Source organism: Lonchura striata, chromosome 3 (assembly GCF_050655825.1).
Source record: "Lonchura striata isolate lonStrDom1 chromosome 3, ASM5065582v1, whole genome shotgun sequence".
Classification (NCBI taxonomy): domain Eukaryota; kingdom Metazoa; phylum Chordata; class Aves; order Passeriformes; family Estrildidae; genus Lonchura; species Lonchura striata.
The window spans coordinates 20,394,175-20,418,265 of NC_140705.1; the positions used below are offsets into that span (position 1 = coordinate 20,394,175).

A 24,091-nucleotide genomic window follows, 5' to 3' on the forward strand; every position below is an offset into this window, starting at 1 on the left:
GTTTGTGGGATTTGGATTGGTTGGGCTTTTTAGGCTGAGTTTTGGAATTTTTTTCCCTTCTCCCCTAAACCCCAGATTTCTACATTCCTCTAAAGCACATAGCTATACTGGCTGGAGACCATTTTTACCACAGCCATCAGGGGCTGGTATCTTCAGTCAAATACTCTACTCCTGGATACATCTGTCCCATTTTTACAGCATAATAACACTGTAATATACCATGCAATGAGAGGATTTTTAAACCCTTGAGAAAAAACACTATAAGAGTGTGTGACAACACTTTATTGTATAATAATTATAATCTCCATTCCTATTTAGCTTATTCACAATAGACAGCTTTTCAAAGTAATTAACTAAAGCAAACCTGAATTGTTTAACAAGTCTCTAAATTTGTTTATTGCATTAAGTACTGCTAGAATTTAATTTCTCAACTATAAGCACTTAATCAGTTTGATCAACTAAAAGGCAGGGCAGTTCATGCATATTTTTTAGACAAGTTTTGTCTTCTAGGCATTTCTGTCACTAGCTTAAGTTTTCTAAAGTAAAATGGCTGCAGGAAGACAGGATTTGTATGAAAAAGGACACAGGTCTGGTGTCCTAGGGATGATTTAAATGCAGTACACTGTCAGCATCAATAACTTCAGTGAAACAAATAGGGAGAACACAAAATAATCACACAGCTATACTGAATTTTGACATGAATTCATCATAGGTAACAGTGCTGGGATAGGTCGCATTTGATAAGACATTCACATTTTTATTTAATAAATAAACAGTAAATTGTATTTTGTCCATTTATATAGCATAACATGGATTCCAGCTTTTTTAGAAAACTAGGACCTATTACTAGCAATAGCTAAGTAACATTCCTCACTATTTCTTAGTTAAATAAATGAAGGAGAATGAAAGTTTTAGTTATCTCCACAAGATCCAAAACTCTGGCTAGGCTCTCTGCATTTCAAATTCCTTTTTCACAATTACAGAAAAAGCAAAAATCAAAAGTGGCACAGCATGATTTATACTGACATATATTTAACTTGAATGCAATTATCCTTCTTCAGCAACTCTGAAATTTTCATTTTTATTAGGAAGATGCTAAATACTGATCAGTAAATTCCAAATCTTATAAAAAGTAGTTATAATTCTGACCAAGAAAAAGGTCAGAGACTAAGGAGGTAATTTCCTCAAACTAGGAAAGGCTGAGGGAGCTGAGCCTGTTCAGCCTCAAGAGCAGATGACTGATAGGGGACCTCATCAATGTGTGTAAGTATCTAAAGCGTGGGGTGTCAAGAGAACATTTACAAGCAATAGGACAATAGGCAGTGGACAAAAATTGATGCACAGGAAGTTCCACCTGAACATGAGGAAGAACTTCTTTACTGTGTGGGTGACTGAGAACTGGAACAGATTGCCCAGAGATGATGTGAAATCCTGTGCCATGTGCTCTAGGATGACCCTGCTTGAGCAGGGAGGTTGGACCAGATGACTCACTATGGTCCCTTCCAACCTGACCCATTCTGTGTTTCTGTGAAAAAGTCAATTCTACAACTAGCAAATCCCTATTTAGAAGCAGGCATGTAGCTTTTGAATATATACTACAAAGCTATTAGAAATAATTACTGAGGTTTTAAAATATCAACAAAAAAAGTAAAGAAATCACAGAACTGCAGACCTCACAAGAAACATTTTTAATTATATTAATTCCTGTTGCAAGTAGATCTGGCCCTAACAAAGGTCAAAAACTAACAAAACCAATTCTCGGGACAGAATTTAGCCAAAGCCCATAACCACCTGAACAATTTATATTTTGAGATGCTCAGTCTTTTGCCAGATACATTTTTTTGTGATACAGCAAGGTGTAAAGCATTTTTAAGACAGCATAGTCACAAAATATCCTTTGTTTAGGGAAAATTTCTCTTATTTTAGGCACTTTCAACTCTCCATTTGCTCTCTTTTAATGCTTTGCCTTCCATAAGAATCAGGTTCATTACCTATGTGGAACTTTTAAATGGTTTAAGGTAATAAAGATGGTAATCTTGACCTCCTTTAATTTTATGCTTAAGTAGGGAAAAAAAATCTTTCATTATATCTTTTGAAATTAAGAACTATAGCTCTTGCAATGGGTGAATCAAATTCTTCAAAGGGGGAAATATTTAGAAAGTCTTTTCTAATTGTTCTGGGGGATAGGAATCCCTACTTTGGTCACATTAATTTTCTTACTAAGTATTTTGGTAGAAAAGAGAAAAAAAGTCTGATTTAGTACAACTATAATCCAAAGGGAAGGTATATCTTACTATCTATGCCCTAGAACTAAAACTCTGCACAGAGGCAAGTGCTTTGTTTTTGTTTGGATTTGTTGTTTATTTGGATGGTAGGCCTTTTGGTTGGCTGTTTTTTTGGGGGGATATTTTGTAGTTTTGATTTTTTTTTTTTTTTTTTTTTTGTATGTGTGTGTAGTTTTTTTGTTTTGGTTTTAAAAAATCCAAATTTTCTCTCTTCAAGCAAAATGATAGGACTACTCTTCTTCTTGGGGTCCAGAAGAAGCATAACACCTCCACATGCCTAACAGAACCTCCACCTTCCTGAAGGAAACACAAATACCATTCAAAAGGCCTCTCTACAGTTACAAAGGAGAGTGTCCCTCAGAATTTGCCTTCCACCTCCAGTTACTCTGGGTCTTATTGCAAGCTTTGGTTCCAGAACTATGTGAGGAGCTTTATGGGATAACCTTTTCTGATACCAAATTATTAATTATCCAAAATTAAATGAGGGCAAATCATTAACATAGGTCCTGATGTTCCATCTTCTTAAGCATCTTGAATTTGAATCTTGTCTCAAGAAAGGCATGTAAATGCAAATATTTACAGGTTATAAAAGTCTGATCATAAAAGCCTGCATCTGGAAGGCTAATAGAGACATGCCCATAAAATTTCAAGGCAATGCTGCAAACTGCATTCCAATAAAGATCAGGAATTTGCAGGTGGAAGGTAGTGGTGGTTTAGCTCAGACAAATTGATTATGGTATTTCCACAATCTGAGAGTAACTGTTAAAGGCAAATAAGGACATTGTGATGAGTTTTACAGTAAGATCTGTTATTTAATGCTAGAAAATACTTAATACTAAGTTTATTTTAAAAGAAATCCTCAACATTTTATTGACATTAGGTCATTTTTAGTAGTATTCTGTAGGACTGAAATAATAAACTTTCAAACTAGGAAAAAGTTAGTATCTACAAAAAACAAATCCCTTATTTTCCACCATTTCTTTCAATTAGCCATCTTTGACTACTGCTACTTAAATCATCAGCTGTCTTGTAGTTATGCCCATAATCTTTAGTTTGTAAGTAAGAAGTCACTTAAAATAGTTTATGATCAAAAAATTCCATCAATGCTTTTATATTTTTCCTTCATCAAAGCCACAGTTTATAGGTTAAACCTTCTACCTATCAATAAACATGTACTTTCAGTGTCCAGTGGTATAAAATCACCACATGTAAATGCAAGAGCTTGTAAAATTTAAATAAAATCACAACCAGAAAAGAATGGTTGTGTGTTGGTTTCCCAGATGGGTAATTGATTTATCTTTTTTTCTTATGAGTTTAACACAAAGCTTTTTTTTTAAGTACTTATATTGAATTTGAAACAAGGCAGAACCCTTTCTGTACTACTGTGGCATTTGCATGCCTCCAACAGAAAACAAACTCAGTTATAGTCTGCTGTTAGTTTCAAAAACAGCCTTGGTGTTCTGCTGTGAAAATCCTAAATATAAACCTGTTCTTTTTACTCCATGTTCCCTATCCCATAAGCTGTATTTTCCCTGTATTAGGATTCTGAATAAAAAGCCTTCATTACCTTGAAGAATATTGCAATAGGACACAGGTATAAACAAATCACAAGAGTAATAAATCACAAGGTAAAATAAATTCTCCCCCTCACCTCCCATTTCAGTGTGAGTTTTGCCCTGATTTATACGGAATGGTATAGATTCACTACAAACAAAGACAGTTTTAGCTTAAGGAATTACTCCGTAGTTGGGTATAATTAGCACACCTTTATCATAGAGCAAATAAATAGCCTGTTACTTATTTTGAAAGAACCATTAGTTACTAATGCTATGACATATTGTTGTACAGAATAAGTTTAATGCTTTATCAACCTTTTGAAAATATGCTTTTCATTACTGACTACACAAAAGAAGTACCAGAAGTACTAATCTTAAAAGCCAAATTGAGTATAAAACATATATAACTACAGAAGTTGAAATTTCCATGCAACCTTGTATTACAATAATGGTGTGCTGGTTTTGGCAGGGGTAGTACTAATTTTCTTCCCAGTGGCTGGTACCAGGGCTGCTTTCTGGATTTGTGCTGAGCACAGGGCTGATAACACAGTGATGTTTTTGTTATTGCTGAGCAGGGCTTGCACAGAGCCAAGGCCTTTCCTCCTTTTTGTACTGCTAGGCTGGTGAGGAAGTTGGGCGTGAGTGGAAGGAGACACAGAAAGGACAGGTGACCCAAACTGACTGGAGGGGTATTTCAGACCAAATGATGCACACACTGACACACACACTTGACCTCAGACCTGCCTTGTCACTATTAACTTGCCCAGTGTCACTGGACTGTTGGTTGAACCTGGTTACTGTGAACAGACATTCTGCTGCTCTTTGCCAAGCACTGTGGGACTGCTTCCACAGTGATGACACAGCTCCTGTGCCTACCTTGTCCCAGCTAGCCCTCCTTCACCTTCCCTTTGCTGCTCTCCTAGACACATCTGAGCTCAGTCAGGCATCCTGCCATATTTGCTTAGTTTTTTGCACATCAAAATTAGCCATTCTTATGCTTTGAGAGGTTATTCTTGAACCGGCTCTTCAGATCTCCTTTCAATTCAGACCAATCCTCTCATTAATCCTACCAAGCAGATCCCTGAACAAGACAAACATCTGTTTTTATGTAGCACATAATACTAATCATTCTGCTCACTTCTTTCCAGACATTACTCTTCTTTGCCAGACCACATCCACAACCAGTTCTTCCCTGTGAGCAAGTAAGGATAGCTGACCATCTCCTCCAGAGAAAACTTTTTATACTCTTGTGAAACATACCTTTCTATTTCAAGCCAGTTTAACAGCCTTATTGTAGTTATGGCAAAATCTGGTTTTAGATAAATACAAAGCAATTCACACTCATTCTATACTTGTGCACAGAGCCTTTTACCCACAAGCAATATTATAGCTACCTCATTTTCCAGCTCCACCTATTGGCACACCATTCACATTCTACAACTTACTTGAAAAAAAATAGACTGTTACTCACTTGTTCAAATATTCATGTGCTATGTTTACTGCATAAACACACACAACATAATGCTCTTTTCCATGAAATTAACACAGTCTCTAAATTAATATTTGCCTTCTGATGGATCTGCTTTCCCCATGGGATTTCTGTTGCAGCACAAGGGCAGGATCATGTATTCCCACCAATCTCCATCTGCATTTCTAACAGCTGAGCGGAGCTACACCAGTAGAAATAATTTTATCACTATTTAAGAGACATTACATCAAAGACAGTTACAACTTACACTGAACTTTGATATTTACTACTGCTAAATGCTGTATCCAAGCATATACACCAAGACTATTTCTTGACTTTCACAGGACCTCAAGTGTTCCAGGTATCAAGTACCACTAGCCCTAGTGCTCAAATTCATCTGTTGTTATCAATACATGAAAAAAACAACATACTATACTGTTTGGAAATAAAGCAGCTATATTTAAAAGCATATTATCAGAAAAAATGACAATACAGTCTCACCTTGAAATGATTCACAGGGTGTAGTAGTCGATGTGCTAGCATCTGCTGATGAAATCTGAATATTATCCAAATTCTTTTCTTGAGATTTTGATCCAAGATTTTCAAGAACGACCTCCTCTTCTCTACTTGAGGTCTGAACAAGAGAAGATGATGAAGTTTCACCATAAAGTCTTTTCAGTAATTTCGCCAAGAACACTGCAGGGTAAGAAAACTTTTCTTAATAGGAAGAAATACAGTGTTTTAAAAATACTTTAAGACTTCAGAAAACCCAAAAACGAATTGATATGAGACAGTTTCCCTCATATTCCGTGGAAGTTTGTTTTGAGTAGTCTCCACCTCTCACAGGTGAAACTGAAAATAAATATATTTAAGTTCAAAACTTGAATCAGAAAAACAGCTTTAAAACACCAGAGTTCACTAGCACATTTAAAGTCCTCAATTTGACTAAATTTTGGCAATAAATTAACAGTACATTAACAGACTACATACACATTAATTTTTAGAACAAGATTCTTTCTATGCAAGTGTCACAAGGCTGCTCAAAATGCAGGTCTCTTCTGGCACAGAGACACCGCAATTGAATTACTCATTAAAATCAGTAAGCTACGATTTAATCACACAGAAAAGCCAGAAGTAGACAGCAGCAGAAACACATGGTAACCAGTTATTTCTCCAGAATTATCAGTATTCTTATACGCCTCTTCTTCTTATGGGCCCATTTCTGACGACACCAACAATCTGCTATGAGTTAGTCAAATGCAAGTATCATTTGATTAAAGAAATAAATGCCAATAATCTACTTATTAACAAAACCATTATCTTTTTAATATATACATGTTTACTTCAATAACTTAAAAAAAACATACTAAAGTATAAATTATTACTAGAAGTTTTTATCTATTGCAAAGCAACATCTCTAGTTTCATGAATTCTATGCAGTCAAGGGGATATGGCTGTATGTAGGGGTGGGAAAAAAGACATCTGGGGAAAAATGGTATCTATACTGCAACCTCAGATTTAATATACATTCTGTGGACACTGCACAAGCAACCTGCTGAGATTCATAATAAAATAATTCTGCCAAGAGAAAAGAAATTAAATTGTAAGAAAATGTATCCCACTGCAGCTTAGCAGAAAAACATTTTATCATCACATAATTTGTCAGTAAATTAATTCACAACTGAAAAAAATAAACCTTCATCCTTGAACCACCAGTCCTTGATAGCCAAACGGTAGCTCCAGTGCACCTTGGCAGCTATGCTTTCCCATGTAAATGCTTAACTACATGAGCGAATGGTTTGCTATGGGCTATGATTACAGTTTCCAGATAGACAGGCATGAACAAGTGACTGTGTGTTTTTGTAAAGTTCCCTTGCTGGGTTAGTCTACAGCTAGAAAGACAAAAATCCACAATTACTCTCCTCAGCTAAAGAAAAGTAGAGGGAAATAACCAGTGTAATGAGACACTGTTCACTGCCTTTTCCAGATATCTGACTCTTAAGCAAGTTATCCAAGAGGTTTATCCTGAATCCTTTCCCCAAGTGGTGCTACTAACACTACAGCATTTTAATAAACTACAGTATAGCCATTACTAAATGTCATGTTTAATGCCAATAGGCAGCCCAGCTGCTTGCTCACTTTCCTCCACATGGAATGGGGGAAAAGAATCAGAAAGATAGGATGGAGACTACTCATGGGTTGAGGTAAAGACAGTTTAATAGGTAAAGCAAAAGTCATGCACACAAGCAAGGCATGGAATTCATTCATCACTTCTCATGGGCAGTCAGTGTTCAGTCATCCCCAGGAAAGCAGGGTTCCATCACATACAATATTGACTTGGGAAGACAAATGTGCCCCACTTCCTCCTTCTCCTCCCAGCTCTGCATGCCGAGTATGACACTATATGGTGTGGGATACCCCTTGGGTCAGCTGAGGTGAGTTGTCCCAGCTGTGTCTCCTCCCAATTCCTTGTGCACTCCCTGTCTCCTCACAGGTAGGGTGGGGTGAGGAGAAAAGACCTTGACTCCATATAAGTGCTGCTCAACAATAACAAAAATATGCCTGAGTCATCAACACTATTTTCACCACAAATACAGAAAACACATCACCACAGGAGCTGTTATGAAGAAAATTAACTCTAGCACATCCATAACCAGTACACAGATTAACATTCAAGCACTTGTACTGAGGGAACTATTCTTCCAAAGCAAATGATCATTCACCTACTGATAAATCTAAATATGCAAATATAACTCCAAATCTGCTGAGAAGAGCAGCCTCCTCATAACCACACTAGATTTTATGCTCCCCACCTTGAAATCTGATATCCCTAGTCATTTCCCCCCAAATTACATCACGTTTTCCTTTCCATTTTTAAAATTGAGGGACTATATTCATACAAACAATAACATTAATTTAGAAAGCAAAATGAGATCTGCTGTGATACATTCATTCCTTCTAATTCCCATGGGGAGCTCTCCCTATCTTTAACACCTTTGCTTGAGAAAGCAAGCTGATAGAATGCCTGCCTTGGAGGGTATAAATACTGAGGAGGTTATTTTTTGATAAAAATCTCTTTTGCTCAGAAAGAAGTATCTAGATCAGGAACAGTGATAGATTAATGAAAGCAACATCCACTCGGCTGGCATTTTCAGCAGACACTGGAAGAAGCAGCAAGGTATGGAGTAAGGAAGCTCTTTACTGCCTGCAAAGTTTTCACATTTGTATCAGAGCATCTCAGCAATGACACAGGTCATCTCTTAAGATAACTAGTAATTTCCAAAAATCATAACAAAATAGAAGTGAGCAGTGTTGATACTTAGATATTACAAGGTTCTCATTTGAAACCTGATGTACTTCAAGCCTTCTGAAGACAGCAGGAAGCAATGAATCCCAGCAGTTCACCTTCCTCAGAATGAAGAATCAAAAAATCAGGTGAGTCGGGATGGACCCACAAGGATCACTGAGTCCAACTCCTGTCCCCGCACAGCACCATCCTCAAGAGTCACATCATGTGCCCAAAGCTTTGTCTAAATGATTCTTGAGCTCTGTCAGACTTGGTGCTGTGACCACTTCCCTGGGGAGCCTGTTCTAGTGCCAGACACCCTCTGGGTGAAGATATACTTTTACTGATATCCAACCTAAACCTCCCTCAAAACAACTTCAGGCCATTCCCTTGGGTCCTGTCACTGGTTGCCACAGAGAAGAGAACAGGGTCTGTCCCTTCTCTTCCCCTCACAAGGAAGCTGTAACTGCAATTAAGCCCCCCTCAGTCTTCTCCAGGCTGAACAGACCAAGTGCCCTCAGCTGCTCCTCACACAGCTTCCCCTCAAGGCCCTTCACCATCTTTGTAGGTCTCTTTTGGATGCTCTCTAATAGCTTAATATCTTATATTGTGGGTCTGAAACTGCCCCCAGCACTAAAGGTGAGGCTGCCCAAGTGCAGAGCAGAGCAGGACAGAATCAGAGAATCACAAAATAATGAGGTTGGAAGAGACCTCTAAGATCAAGTCCAACCTATGCCCTAACACCTCAACTAGACTATAGCACCAAGTGCCATGTCCAGTCTTTTTTTAAACACATCCAGAGATGGTGATTCTACCACTCCCTGAGAAGACAATTCCAGTACTTTATTATTCTTTTGGTGAACGATTTTTTCCTAATATCCAACCTATACCTTCCCTGACGCAGCTTGAGACTGTGTCCTCTTGTTCTGTCAGTTGCTGCCCAGTGGAAGAGACCGACCCCCACCTGTCTACAACCTCCCTTCAGGGACAATCCCCTCCCTTTCCCGCTGGCCATGCTGGGCCTGATGCCCCCCAGGACAGGGTTGGCCCTCCTGGCTGCCAGGGCACTGCTGGCTCATGTTCAGCTTGTCACTGACCAGGACCCCAAAGTCCCTTTCCATGGCACTGCTTTCTAGAATCTCACTCCCCAGTCTGTCTGTACAGTCAGGGCTGCCCCATGTCAGGCACAGAATACAGCACTTGTTAAACTTCCTGGTGTTTGCTCAGCCCTTTGAGGTCTCTCTGCAGGGCCTCCCTGCCCTAGAGGGAGCCAGCAGCTCCTCCCAGTTTTGTATTTTCTGAAGATTTGGTTACTATCCCTAGAATCACCAGAGAGTGCTGAAAAAACTGACTGCCTTATTGTAACTATTTGGAATCCTAAGGATATTCTATTCTGAATAAAGAATAAAACTCTGCCTGCAGCCCTCACATTTTGAACAAAGTGGTCCTCTTTTGAACAAAGAAATTAGACTCTGAGGAATACCCATTCTGTTATCCTCAGCAGCTTTGCATGCTCCAAAGCAGCACTCTGCTTTGCAATTATCAGTCTCAGAACTGAGCTACCAAAACATTTTTCAGATGACAAAGTAAGTTCTTTCCAGAAGGTTTTATCACTGCAATTATTTGAAAAAAGGTATCGTGTGATATCCATAAGCATTGGCTCAATCACAGGAGAATGGTCTTGCTGATGCTATAGAGCAGTTCTTGCCCTTGAAAACCTTTCATAAATCTGATGTCTCTGGTACTATTCAGCATCAGATATCAGTCCATTTGGCAAGTACTGCTCAAACCCTTAAAAATAACTACCCCTTAACAGAAAATTAGCAATAAAGGAAATTCAAACGAAAGTATCTACTACCAAAAATGTATCTTACCTATTAGAGTTTCAAAATGCAGTAAAACTTACTATCACCATAGCTATAGCATAGGCAAGTTAAAAACCATATGGTTATTTCTTGACTATGTCTTCCTGACACAAAATTGATGGAGAAACTGTACAGGTTCATGTAGGCTTTTGATTCTGATTAATTTTAAAAGAAAAAGAAATCACTTTCCAGCTGAAAACATGAAGCACTATTAAAATATTCCTACTGTAAGATGAGCTGAAGAAACACTGTAACACTTGACTTTCCAGGAATTCCTCAGTGACAAAAAGGAGTCATTATTTTCAGACATGAGAACAAGCTGAAAAAGGTACCAAACAAGTTCCATTGCTAATTCTTGACAATTCATGTCTGGAAAGAGTGAAGTACAAATACATCAGAAAACTGAAAAAGTACTCCGTGTCTACAGTTTGACATCACATAAGGAAAGCGAAGTGTAACTCTAAGAAATACAACAGAGAACACATGCTGACTACTGATACAAATTGTGAACATCCATGACCTTTCTACTACTAATTTTGCAAGAAGAATAAGGAGCCTGCTTCAAATAAATGCATTTTTGACCCCTATGTATTAAATTGAGACCTTGACTGAATTCATATTACAGATATAAGCAGACTGTCCACAAACACACTGAAATAGCACTGCAGATTTATGAACATTCTGGGATTGGCAACAGGACTTAGCATGACTTAAAACTCCATTAGGACTACAGACTGTAACAAAAGCATGCTGAAGAATTAAACAAATTAAGTTCTGAACAACATCAGAAATGTTCCTGTGCAGCAACAGCTTCCTCAAAAACATTTCTGTGAAGAATGCTTGCCACATACTTTTGGCTACTTGTCAACCATACTGTAAGTACCCCCACCACATTTCTCATTTGGTTGCCTCCTGCCTACTTAGGTGGAAGTTGGGCAGTAAAAACAAAGTAAAGTGGCATTGGAGCACTGAACTCTGTGAAGCTTGCAAGTTGCCCTACTTGGTCTCTGTCTCTCCTACAAACAGAAGCTTTCCAAAAATGGAAGAATCAGGAACTTCTTCTGAAACCATCCCATGTGCAAAATGTGCTAATATGCTATTTCTGCTACAGCAGAAGGAAAGATAGTACACCAGAATGGAAAAGGACAGAAAGAGCAGACAGAATGATAATCTTCATGCAGAACATATGGATAAGGCTTCATTAAAATGTTCACTTCATCTCTGTTAGTGAAGAATTACTCTCCAATATTCAAATAGATTTAAATCCCTGAAGTTTGGTTTTTTTTTTTTAATCATAAAAGTACCACATCTCCTATGAAGGGCAGAACGGGACAGTTACTTTAAAACATGATCATAAAAATCACAGAACTGTTAAGGCTGGAAGGGATCTCCAGACACCACCCAGTCTAATCCCAAAGCTCAGAACAGGATCAACTAGAGCAAACTGTGGAGGGCCTTGTCTAGTAGGGTATAACAATCCCATTGCACGGATCAGCTCTTCTTCCCTAATAATGGCTGGACACTCTTGACCAGAGATCTTCAAGGAATCACCCAAAAAAGAATGATTCTTGAAAAAGAGATGACTGTGTTTATCAGGACCCAGAGCAATGGAGTGTAAAAGCATTTTAAAAGACTGTTACAAACAGAAAATATTAGCTAGACTGCTATTCTTACCAGCTAGCAGGTGGAAGACTAATGATAACCTCAGGCCAGAAGCTGCTCATTCCTTTAAGCCATGCCCCACAAAGCTTATTTTCCTTTAACCATACAGGATAGTTTGAGTTTCATAGTTTGACTTTCTGGATTCTTTCTGAAGGAGTTGCTCAGCTGGCCAAATTGATGAACAATTATTTTGCTCTGTGTTTACTTGGCCTAGCACAGTGATTTTTGGGTCATGGCTTTGCAAACCTCACAAAGACAAAGGCATTGAGTTTGTATTTCAGCCACCAGGGCAAAATTCAGTCTGAAGTTATGCTGCCTGATGGCATGCAAGGTATCCTGTTTTGCCTGCAGATTAGACACCGCTCCAGAGACCTCAATGTACACAAGACACCAATTCTGCCAATGAGCCTCTGAGTGCCCAAAATGTACTCAGTAGAGATGATGGTGCACTGAGTACAGCCCCCTGTTAGAGAAAATGGAAACGAATACACAGAACCTCCAAGGATAATTAAATTTATTAACCTTGACCTAAACTTCCCAATACGAGCAAAAGACACATACACACACTGACCTCAGAAAAAAAAAAAAAAACAAACCTCCAGTTATCGAGCCCCACAGCCAAAATGGCACAAGCAAAACAAAAAGGAATCAGCTGAAAGCTCAAAGACCCCAAACCATTGCTAGAAGTGGCAGAGACCAAAGGCTTGAATTAAGTCAAGAGAGCTTGTGTGTGTGCACAACATATTCTAGTTCTGAGGAAAATGAATAGCTATATAGTCATTAACGTCAAAATCCTCTGAGTAGGGATCACTTAGCTGCAGAGAAGATTCCCAGATTTGGGATACCAATTCAGCAACTACCAAAAGATTAAAATCAAGGAAGAAAGAGAGTAATTAACCACTACAAAACATGTATCATTTTCCCACTCCCCCTCATTTTTACCAAAAACATTCAAGCTATGCAGGGATATAAGAAAAAGAATGATGCAGTGACATGCAATTACATTCTGTGTAGCTTGACAGTTCAGATCATCTAAAAAGTGTATCCAACATCTAAGATGGGATGCTCCTGTTAAACTCAGGAGAAAGAAACAGAAAATGTGATTTTCTTGCTATCAGCAAGGTCAAAAGTTTTGCCAAGAGTGACGTATTTCCATTTCACCATGGATAGCGCATGCAAACCAAAGCAAAGCACTGTAGCAGTATCACGGGAATAACAAAATAGATCTTTCCAAGTGGGGAAAAAAATAGTGAAATATGTAGAATCCTAGCTGTGATCAATGTACAGTTTTAAGTACACAGGAATGGGTACAGTATTTTGCTTTGCATTCCCAGTCTGCAAGCAGTCCTCATCCTGCAGGCGAAGCTATGGTAACAGGCTCTTACAAGAGTAGCTAAAGGATAAAAAAAGGATAAAAAAGCAAGGACTGCAAGATCTGCAGCAGAAAATTCAGGCTGAAGCTGACTGCCTCTTTCAAGAGGCACTTGTAGACAAACACAGAAGCTAAAAGTTTACAAGATCTTGTGCTTAGTCAAAGAGGAGGCTGTTCTGCAGATCATTGACTACATCTTCAGTCTCCATACCTCAGACTGAATTGCATCTATCTATGAATTTACAGTGCTTCCTTCCAAACAGCACTACTATTTATGACATGCTTTCTCAAGGAAGACACCAAGTAATTTTTCAGCTTTATATTTCAGGATAGAATTCACTTGCATCTTAAGGCCAGAAAATGTACTACTCAATCTTGTTTGAATGACTGGGAGAAATACTTATACACCTACCTACACTGAGACTCAAAAACTTGTATCTCAATACTTTTAATATACTTCAAGACTCTAGAGGAACTCCATAATTCATATCAGGGGTTTTTCCAGTGTCTAATTGTCTTTGGCATAAGACATATACACACAGACTATGTTTGCTATTCAGATTTGAAAAACTTGACTGTTTTCAGCATTGGCTCTTTTTCTTCCTCTCCTTACTAGGTTAAGGAATCCGGCATTATACAGGAATATGTTTCCCATTGGAGATTGCCCTATTGGTTAGAAACCTTGATTCTGAAGTCTCTTTTGGCCTGGAAAGCATTCTCTCAGCCTCACACACCTTACTTTTAACTATCTGCCTTCGTCAAGAGAGCACTTTTTTTGAACAAAGGCTGTTCATCCCATTTCTCCCACAAGCTATGATAAATTGCTTGGTTGCTGTGAGGTTTTTCTGGCTTTGTTTTTTTAACTACAAAATTCCAAAACTAAGACTGAGTAGAAACACTACTGATATCAAAAAACTGATTATTTTAAACTTGACTAGCTCCTTAGACAATATTTTAGTTCTACAACACTTACAAAACTTTAGTGACATCTTAAAGGGAAAAAATTGTACAGGTCTTCACAGGATATCTACACAAGGTGGGAATGGTCCTCTTTACAAGTTTACAATTGGTCTCACTGACATTACACATAACAAATGGTTTTAACAGCTAAAGCTATTATTACATATTTAATGGTGAAAAGAATCCACATGTACTATTTGGGAATGAAATAATGGAAGATTTTAGTTGTATCCAAGGTCCAAGTGATAGTAAAAGGGTTTTAAAATCATGGGGATTAAGGGTTAAAAGGAAAAATAAGCTTAGTAGGCCCTGAGAAAATAAACACTCTAAGCACATGGAGAACTCGTACTTGCTAGAACTGCACCGTGTAGATAGTACATAATAATTGATATAATTGTTAGATGTGATGATTGTTTAGTACTTAAATATAATTACTGTTTAATCATAAGAATAATCATGAGAAACTCTGGTCAGTGACCTAGGAAAGATCACAAGAAACTCATATCAATGTATACAATAGAACAATGTAAGTTAAATAATTAATATGTCTGTTATGTAACGACAGAATATAAAATACGTTCAGCTCGAAAGCCATGTGGGAGTCAGATTTGGGTCTGTACCCCTGATTCCCAGAGCTCTTAATAAAAGCACCTGCATAAAATCATATCCCATGATTATGTGTTTTTCCGAACGCTAACACAAGAATTCTGTGCTTGAACTACTAGGTAACAGCTGCATCTCAGTATGGTTGTTAACCAAAATGTCACAGGGAGCTGCACAAGAAATATGGATGCTATCATTTTCTATGTAGTGTGTAATAGTAACTTCACAGTATCAAGGTTTGTCTCAAGACCACTGACATTATTCTCACTGCAATAGCATCTATTAGTCTTCAGCATCCCATAAGAAAAAAAAATCAGATGCTAATTGCCTTAATTTTACACTTGTCATATCCTTTATTACAGGTTTGAGAAACACAGTGGAAAAATATCCAGTTTTGTGCTCTAAGTTAGTAGTTGATAAAATATGTCTCCATTTATCTTTTTACTTAGCATTACTTTTTATAGCATATGGAAACCCACTTTGTTATCTAAAACTCAGTACTATAGAATTCTCCTGTCTGTGAGACAGCTTTTGAACAGCTCAAAGCAACTTATTTAAGCATATGGCACATATCAGTAAGACTGAAGGGGAGAAAAGGAAAAGAATATAGTGATTAAACACCCCATATCTATGTATTCACCTAAATTAAGCATTTAATACAAAGGGAGAGTTATTACAAAGAGAGATTGACCTGTGAGCTTCCAGACCAACACGGTTCATGGCAATTGCAGATACAAAACAGTAACTTATTGCTAGAAAAAGCCAATATTTATTTTCTCTTCCTAGCTTAAAAGAAACTTAATTCAGTTAGACCAAGCACAGTCTCTGTCACATTGCAGTTTCAAATCAGTAAGACTGGTCTTACTTACATCTGTTAGCAAATTCTACGTGACTGTGTAGTTCTACATGAATCTGACTAATAGATCATGCTATCCTGTCTCAACAAAGGTTTTAGAGATCTGTCAGCAGGCCACCTTAATTGCAGCCACAAGCTTCTAGACATCTAATAAACTTGACATGACAAAGATGATAAGAAGTTCGCAATGAGAACACCAGGATTTTGTTATGCTGTTCATAAGAACCCCATCTTCTTTGTAGTGAAACCCTGCAAAATGTGTATTGCTACTGCAGTCCTCAGAAAACAGCATCTTCACTATAGTTTCAATTTGTGCATCCATCTTCTACAAAAACTTAAAAATATGTTTCTCATACTGCACCTTTTCTTACTTGGCAAAATCAGACCTCACTGAAAACATCTAAAGGTGTCTCACAAACCCTTACCAAAGCTCAACTTTGGTGACTATTATTATTTATCATAATTCTGGCCACTGAGTTGAGCCAACTGTAACCTACAGCTGCACAAGACTGTCAGCAGTGCCCTGGCAGCCAGGAGAGCCCACTGTGGTCTGGAGGGCATCAGGCACAGTGGGGCAAGGGAGGCGATTGTCCTGCTCTGCGCTGCTGCAGCCCCATCTCAAATCCTGCCTGCCGTTTTAAATGCTACAATATAAGAAATATAGAAAGCAGTTAGTATCCAGAAGAGACCTACAAAGATGGTGAAGGGCCTTGAGGGGAAGCCGTATGAGGAGTTGGCTTAGGGCACTTGGCCTGCTCAGCCTGGAGAAAACTGAGAGAAGACCTCACTGCAGCTTCTGTGAGAGGAAGAGGAGGAGCACACCCTGATCTCTTCTCTGTAGTCACTAGTGACAGGACATGAGGGAATGGCCGGAAGCTGTGTCAGGGGAGGTTTAGGTTGGGCATCAGGAAAAGATTCTTCACTCAGAGTGTGGTTGGGCACGGGAACAGTTCCCAAGGGAAGAGGTCACAGCACGAAGTGTTTGGACAGCTTGGGCAAATGTGTGTGCAATCTTGCAGACGGTGCTGTGCAGGGACAGGAACGATGTTTCTGTCAAGGCAGGACGGGAATGAGAAGACTGACTAGAAGGTTGCATGAGAGTGAAACTCTGATTTATTCAAAATACACTGCTCTTTTATACAGAGCTTTGTGAGGACCAACTCCATTGGTTCTGAAGTGAAAACAACTCGCAACATTGGTGCAAAGTGCTTGACACACAGTGATAGAACTTAACTATAAACAATGTGAAAAACAAGAGAGAAAGAATTATTTACATTCTTCTCCAGCTCTTTCCCAGACTTTTTGCCTGGCTAGAAACTCTCAGAGTTCTACATTTAATCACAAAAACCCAGCTATTTGTAATTTAGCCAACTACAATCCAAACAGAATCTATATCTTGGTAAGCTGTAATAAATCTTTGGTCACACTTTGGGGGGAAGCAAGAGACTGCTCACAAAGGAAAAAAAAAAAAAAAAAGTAATGTCAGGCATCAAATGCCATTTGCAATTAGTATTTCCCTTACTAATAAACATATATGATGAAAGAAAACACACCTACTTAAAAAAAAAAAAAGGTGCCTATCTTTTTTCCCAGGAAAACATCAAAGTACGTGTCAAAAAATTATGTTGAGCTTGAAAAACAAAAATAAGAAAAGGATTTGAATAACCTCAAGATCTCTAAAAAAATCAATGCTTCTCTGAAACTGGAAAAAGGGAAGAAATGGTATGCTTTTCTGCAAGAATGAAGATGCTTAATATGTGATATAGCCATTCAAAAAAAACCACCAGCAAAGCAAAAAAAACCCCAAAACTAAGGAACTGCAATCTCATTTCAACAGCCATTATAATCCTGCCCCAAGTCACCTGAGAGATGAAAACAGTACTCCTTGAAGCAAGTCTCTATTTAAAACCATTTGTTGCTGATGTCTATTAAGTGTCCACATCTGTTTTACCATTTAATCTCTCCAGTAGGAAGTCTCCTGCTGTCCCACTAGATCATCCCTTGTACAGCACAATTTTTCTATCTCTTTTTACTAGCAACTAATAATGTACACCACACCTTCATCAATACCTTAACTCTACCTTTCAGCAGCTGGAACATCACTCTCTATACAATCCTTTATGAAAGTGCTATTTTGGGCTGGCACAAACTTTCAAGAATGATGACTAAAGATTTCAAGATGCAATTGTCAATGTTTAACAGCAACAAATTAGGAGTTCAGCTGTCCCAGACAGGATCAATACTTTGTTGGTAACACACAGCAGTAGTACCTCTAGCCCTGTCACGAATCACTGGTACATGAGCAAATAAAAAACAAAAAGCCCCACAAAACTAAAAAAAAAAAATAAAAAAAAAGCGCAGCATTTTCTCAACTACTTCTGTCATACCCTTTCCTGGCAGAGTGAAGTGCATTTCACTTAACTGCTCTACTGGCTTTTCACTATTTAGATTCTCTTCACTGACAATTAGACCCATGACCTACAAGCTGTTGACCATCCCATTTATTCTGTATTATGACCCAGTCCCAAACAAAATAAAAAGCTTTGCTGTTCTATTGTAATGCAGACAAAAGTCTCTCTTCAGCATTTCAACGTACCCTTACAAAAAAGAGCAAACCTAACATTAAAGAGAAGCAGCTAAACCTTCTTTGTCAGCTCTTTTATAGGACATCTGTCCTTTCAAAAATACATATAGTTTCACAACAGAAAGTTAACAGTTTTGATACATGCTATGGCTGCAGAGGCTGATCAGATGAGGTTCTAAACTCTTCCAGTTTTATTATTTCCTCACAGGGAAGCATATGACATCCTTGTATTTCTCACTGTATTTTCTTCCCAATCTGAAGTCATGGCTCCTTAGAGTGGCTGAATAAAACATGAGCGATTTCCACTTCTACATAGTAAAGTCAGATACTAAGCATAATCACTCCAGCTTTCTCTGACATGCTACCAAAACAAGTAGCTCTTTATCTGACCTTCAGTTTTAAACAGATTAAGAGCTTTAGAATTCAGTTCCCCCATTCTCAGCTCTAGAGCCATGCACTCATTCACAAGTGCATGAACTCACTCTTCCTGATTCACTTTCTTCCAGAAAACATCAATTTGTAATTCACATCCCCAAAGCCCCAAAGCGTAGAAGCAAAACAGGTACTCCTCACTTTCTCACAACGAATCTGCATCTAAACCACAGAGAACACTACCGTGTATTTAAACCTCCTTCAAACGATCTCTACTTGCAGACCGTCAGCAAGTAGCTTAAACATTAACTCTTGTTGATCAGTTTCGCTCTCAAATTGTTATCCTCCCATGAAGTATTCCAGTTTCAAGATGCTGGAACTGTCTGTAAACGCCAAAGCTAAGCACAGGATGCAAGCCTTCAGTTCTCTCGCAGCTCAGCTCTACTCGAGACCCCTTAAGAATGAGATATTACTTATGGAACACCTGTAATTTGAATATTGCGTTCTTCCTCTGCCGTATCTTATAAAACATTTACATAAACGGAATAGACTGAAGCTGTGCTTCAGATATTTTATTCTTTGCAAGCACAGTACCACAGTTATTTTAGAAGCGAGTTAACTCACTTTAAATAAGCTGAAATAGTGGGTCACCAACAAGTAAGCACACGCATACGTGGGTATTGAAGAAAAAAGGTGTCATCTTAAAATACTTTGTGATTAGAGAAGTAAATTTTATTTACTCTCTCCCAGCCCCCAGGAAATTCGGCAACAGCACCCGCCCGGCCGTCCGAGCCAGCGGGGCCGGTCGGGAGGCCGGCAGGGCTCGGTCCCCGCGGCCCCGCGCACCCAGAGCCCCGCCTGCAAGGCGGGCAGGCTCCGCTGAGGCCCCCGCTGTCCATCCGCCTCCCGCCGCCGGGCTCGCCCCGCGTCCTTCTCGCCGCTTCCCCCGCGGGAGCGGAACCGGCGAGTCCCGCGGCGCGCCCGGAACACCGCGGGGCTGAGGGCGGCTGAGGGCAGCCGCGCCCGCGGCCGCCGCCGCCCCTCGCTCCCTCCTTCCCCAGCCCCGGTAGCAGCGCGGCGGAACCACCACCCTCCAGCCCCCACGGCGCTGGCTCACCGTCCCTCCTGCTCGCGGCCATGGCCCCGCGGCCTCCCGGAGACACGGGCACGGCCCCGCGCCCGCTCTCCTCCCCGTTGGCCGCCGCGCCCGTCGGTCCCGGCGCGGGCGCCGCCATTGGCGGAGTGCGGCAGGCCGCGCGGCCGCGCCGCTCGCTGGCCCCGCCCCTCCCGCCCCTCCTCGGCGGGCGCGATGCCCGCGGGCTCCGGCAGGGGGCGCGCGGCTGCGCAGAGCCGGCGGGGGCGCCCCTGCCGCGCGCGCGGGAGCGAGGGCGGGGGTGCGCGCGGGGCGCGAGGGGCGGGGGGAGCGGCGCGCGGCGGGCGGGCGAGCGGCGCGCGGCGGCCCCGGCGGGTGAGCGGCGCCGGGGGACGCTGGGCGCGCGCCGCTGCTCCCGCTCGCGGCGTCTCCTCAGCCCCGACCCGCCGCAGCCCGCACCCGCCGCGTTAATAATGCACTAGAATGTCAGCGCTGAAAAAGGTACGGAGGGAGAAGAGGCAGGGGAAGGGGCCGCCGTCGGGGCGGCAGGCGCGCCGGGCTGCTCGCGGGGCGCCTCCGCACAAGCAGCGGAGGGAACGGGCGGGTGCCGGTGCCGCGGGTCCCCGCGGGGACCGCACCGTCGGGGACGGGCGCCTGGGCAGCGGGGCGAGGGTGCGCCAGCCGCGCCGTCGGTTGTGGTGCCATCCCCATCACCGGCGCGTCCCGGTGTCGCCGTGGCGAGGGTCTCGCCTCGGTACAGCCCGGGCAGGACGGCTGCGCGGCGGAGCGCCCGCTGTCTGGCACCCTCCCGTGTGACCGGTGTGGTCGGAGGGAGCGGCGGGGAGGGGGATGCTGTGCGCGGAGCCGCAGTGCTGGGGCGATTTAAATTTTGGCAGCGCGTGATTCTGGGGCTGCCCTGCGAGGAGGGGCCGGGGAGCCGGGGCTGGCGGCGCACCGCCGCCCGCTCCGCTCCCCGCTTTCCCTTCCCGGCCGCCGTGCCTCCCCGGGAAGGGTGCGGGTACGTCGGAGGGGCCGCGCTGCTCCGCCAGGCTTGTCCCAGTCCTCCGGAGGGACGGCCCGGCCCCCAGGGGCGGTGGGGCGGCATCTCGGCAGCCGAGGAGGGGCGGGCGGGCAGCAGGTGAGTCCTGCACGGTCCCCGCACCGGCTCTGCGCGTCTGCCACGCCGCGGGCGCGCCCCCGGAGCGCGGGGGTGGGCGCCCGGCGCATCTGCTGCGCTGTCCTCGGTCACCGGCGCGATCATGGGTGGCTCTCGCCACTCAAAGGCCGGCGTTCGCGGGCGGGTTGTCTGAGCGCCTCCGCGGCCGCTTGAAACACCGTCTGCCGGAGAAATAAAATAATTACCCAGTGTCATAATGAGAGCGCGGCGCGCCCCAGCCCGCCTCGCCTCCCGGAGCGGAGCCGGCAAACCGCCCGGCGGCCGCCACCGTCGGGGCGGGCGGTCCCCGCCAGCCGACCCGACCTGCTGCTGTGGGGCCAGTACGGATCGGCCCGGGGCGAGGGAGTGGGGAGACCCTTCCAGCCGGCGGGAGGTGCAGAAAAGGGGCTTTCTTTTACCGCCCCGCTTTCTGTCGCCTTCGTAACCTAATTCCTGCCACCGCTGGTGTCCCAGTTCTAACATCGGTGCCGGTGCCGTACTGCTTGGCGTTTAGCCATAAATCCATTTATAAGTGCTTCGGCCTCAACTTCCCTCAAACTTAAAGGGTTCTAATTTATGGCGACAACCTACTGTTTGTTTCCAATTTTGCTTCATTACGGCACATTCTTACACAGGCTTAATGTGCCTTGGGAGCAGGTGATACTTGAATCTCTTCCAAATTAAAGCCCTGAGAAGGGGACCAAATGCTGCCGTCTCCTTAGGTGGTGTTCGCCCAAGATCACGGCTGTAAAAACAAGTGCCCTTCTTAGCCCTAGAGTGTTTTGTAACCATTTTTTTTTTATTATTTGTATCTCTGCTTCACAGTAGCAACATAAGCGGAGCACTAACAAAATATAAAACACTGGATAGCTCCAGCTATTTAGGGAGTAGATGGCTGCAAGCGGGCGTCCTGCGAGGAGCAATGGTCACCTCACTGTGACTGAGTGCGGCCCAAGTGCAGATGATGGGGAAATCTCATGTGGAGTCTTAGTAACTGAATGTTTTCTACTGTGGGAGTGTCAAGGGGGCATACTGATGGTACTGAAAATTTTAAAAAGCAGCTCGAGGTAGACTAGAGGATGGATGGTAATATTTTATAATGCACGTGTATTTGAGGTATCAGCTGTTCACATCTCTGATTTGTTGCATTTCCATCTTTGTGTTTTATCTGGAAAACAGGTAAAATAGGAAGAGTAGAAGTTTTATATTTCTGTGCTTTCCGCAACATAGCAATACTTTCAAGTAATTTCCATATGGTTTGCACAAAACCCTTCATTTGAGAACTGCGAGTTTTAATGTTACTGTCTGTAGCTATTTTTACGGTGCTAAGCTGATCATATCATTTATGTTTCAAAGGTTCTTCCCCCTATCATTTTGCATGCTTTTCAAAATGTGTGTTATGTGGTTAAAATGGACTTGGACAATGTTTAATAGTTTCATGAATTACAATGTTATACATTAGAGATTTAATTCTGAGTGCTCGAGGCAGACCCTGTGTTATCTGACATTCCTAAGTTAAAGAATGTATTTATTATGCCATTGTTCAATAACACATGAACTAAAATCTAGGATTGTCAAATAAATTTGTTGATTTAATTTTTTTTTAGCTTTTCATTTTAGTACTATGAAGTGCTATTTGCATTTAGTCAGTCATATATCTAGTTTGCACTGAAATGGTATAGGGCATACCTCTAATAACTTTTTAGAATTTTCAGTCCTTCTGAAATTAGTTTAAATTCCTGGTGCAAACTGAAATTATACTTAGAGTGAAGTCATAAGTTCTGTAAGCAAGCATTTAACAATCAGCAAACATAGGCTGCTCTTGACAGAGTTATTCAGGAGAATGTGTTTTGTCTATGTAACACATAAAATCACAGTCAAACACAAGACTTGCTGGATTGGTAATGGTAATAACATAATGACTTAATGGGATTGGGAATTCACATTTGTGTACGGCAGGATCCCACAAATATTAATGACTGTTTGCAATTAATAACTGTTGGCAGTGCCAAGCTGTTGGTAACAAAGTTACAAAAGCAAGTTACAAAAAATTTCAAGGTCCATTGTGACAAACAAAAAGTAATATTCTAAATTAATTCCAATACGTGAAACAATTTATTTCAATAGTAATTGATACATGTGATATAAGAAACATATCCCTGAATAGATGGATTCATACCTGATCCTGAGGAAAGCTTGCATGTCCAGTTTCCACTCTGTCTGAACATCAAGCAGCATTCTGCCCAGAGGGCACCCTCTGCAAGCTCCCCTGAACATTGCTGTCCTGGTCCACTTATAATGTCACAGCTGTGAAAGGGTTTTTTGACAGCAGATGTTCTAATAGGAAATATTTGTAGATGCAGTCTGGATGACTGAATTTCAGCTTGATTGTGAGCTTTGCCTGGCTAAATGGTGGACTTTGGTGTAATCATTAGCATGGATTTTTTGTGCCTTAACAAGGGTGGTAAAATGCTATTTTACACCTGCCTTTGGCAAGAACTTTTTTTCCCTGTTTGTAATTACACATAGTCAAAGCAATTTCCTTGTATAACTATGATATTCCTATGAGAAGTTTTAGTAATAAAAAGAACATAACCCCTCAAATAACCTCCTGTTTTTATATGAGGTATAACATTGGGGGACCTTTGAATATGCATCAGTTAGACAAAAACAGCTGTTTTGGTTCTACTCCATGAACAAGACAAGTCTTATTTGCTGCTTCACTTAATCAGTACAGTGAATTTGTTTATATCTAACCATGCATGGTGAATGAGAGGACCACTAATGCAGAAAGTCAGTCTTAGCCCATCAATTGTGACTGTATTTAAGGAAGACTTTCAGTTCTTAGAAATGTATTACATGGGCCAAAATATCCCATTGAATTGAAAATGTTCTGTTTGCTAAATGGGTAGTTTTGTTTGAATAGCTACAGGAAAAAAATATACACATATTAGTTCAGTTTGCCTTGCAAAA

General features: G+C 41.3%; 2 protein-coding genes across 13 annotated transcripts in view; one reads left to right on the forward strand and one right to left on the reverse strand.

The window, feature by feature from the left end:
* The window catches only part of ERICH1 (glutamate rich 1), a 103,829-nt gene extending 83,692 nt beyond the window's left edge, over positions 1 to 20,137 (reverse strand). For 5 of the 6 annotated variants that reach the window (XR_014953596.1, XM_077782393.2, XM_021551273.4 and 2 more), the window contains exons 1-2: positions 19,987 to 20,137; positions 5,811 to 6,005 (exon numbers count right to left, since the gene is read on the reverse strand). Coding sequence is in view for 5 of the 6 variants with exons in the window: in XM_077782393.2 (XP_077638519.1) it covers positions 5,811 to 6,005; positions 19,987 to 20,104 (313 nt within the window). In the remaining variant the exon portion in view is untranslated. Of the gene's footprint in view, positions 1 to 5,408; positions 5,512 to 5,810; positions 6,006 to 19,986 lie in introns of all 6 variants that reach the window. The other variant, XM_085574574.1, reaches the window with a different exon arrangement.
* Positions 20,138 to 20,316: 179 nt separating this feature from the next.
* The window catches only part of DLGAP2 (DLG associated protein 2), a 450,420-nt gene continuing 446,645 nt past the window's right edge, over positions 20,317 to 24,091 (forward strand). For 6 of the 7 annotated variants that reach the window (XM_031504438.3, XM_085574578.1, XM_021551143.3 and 3 more), the window contains exon 1: positions 20,317 to 20,463. In XM_031504438.3, the coding sequence (XP_031360298.2) occupies positions 20,446 to 20,463 (18 nt within the window). In that variant the 5' untranslated portion in view covers positions 20,317 to 20,445. The remainder of the gene's footprint in view (positions 20,464 to 24,091) is intronic. The other variant, XM_085574579.1, reaches the window with a different exon arrangement.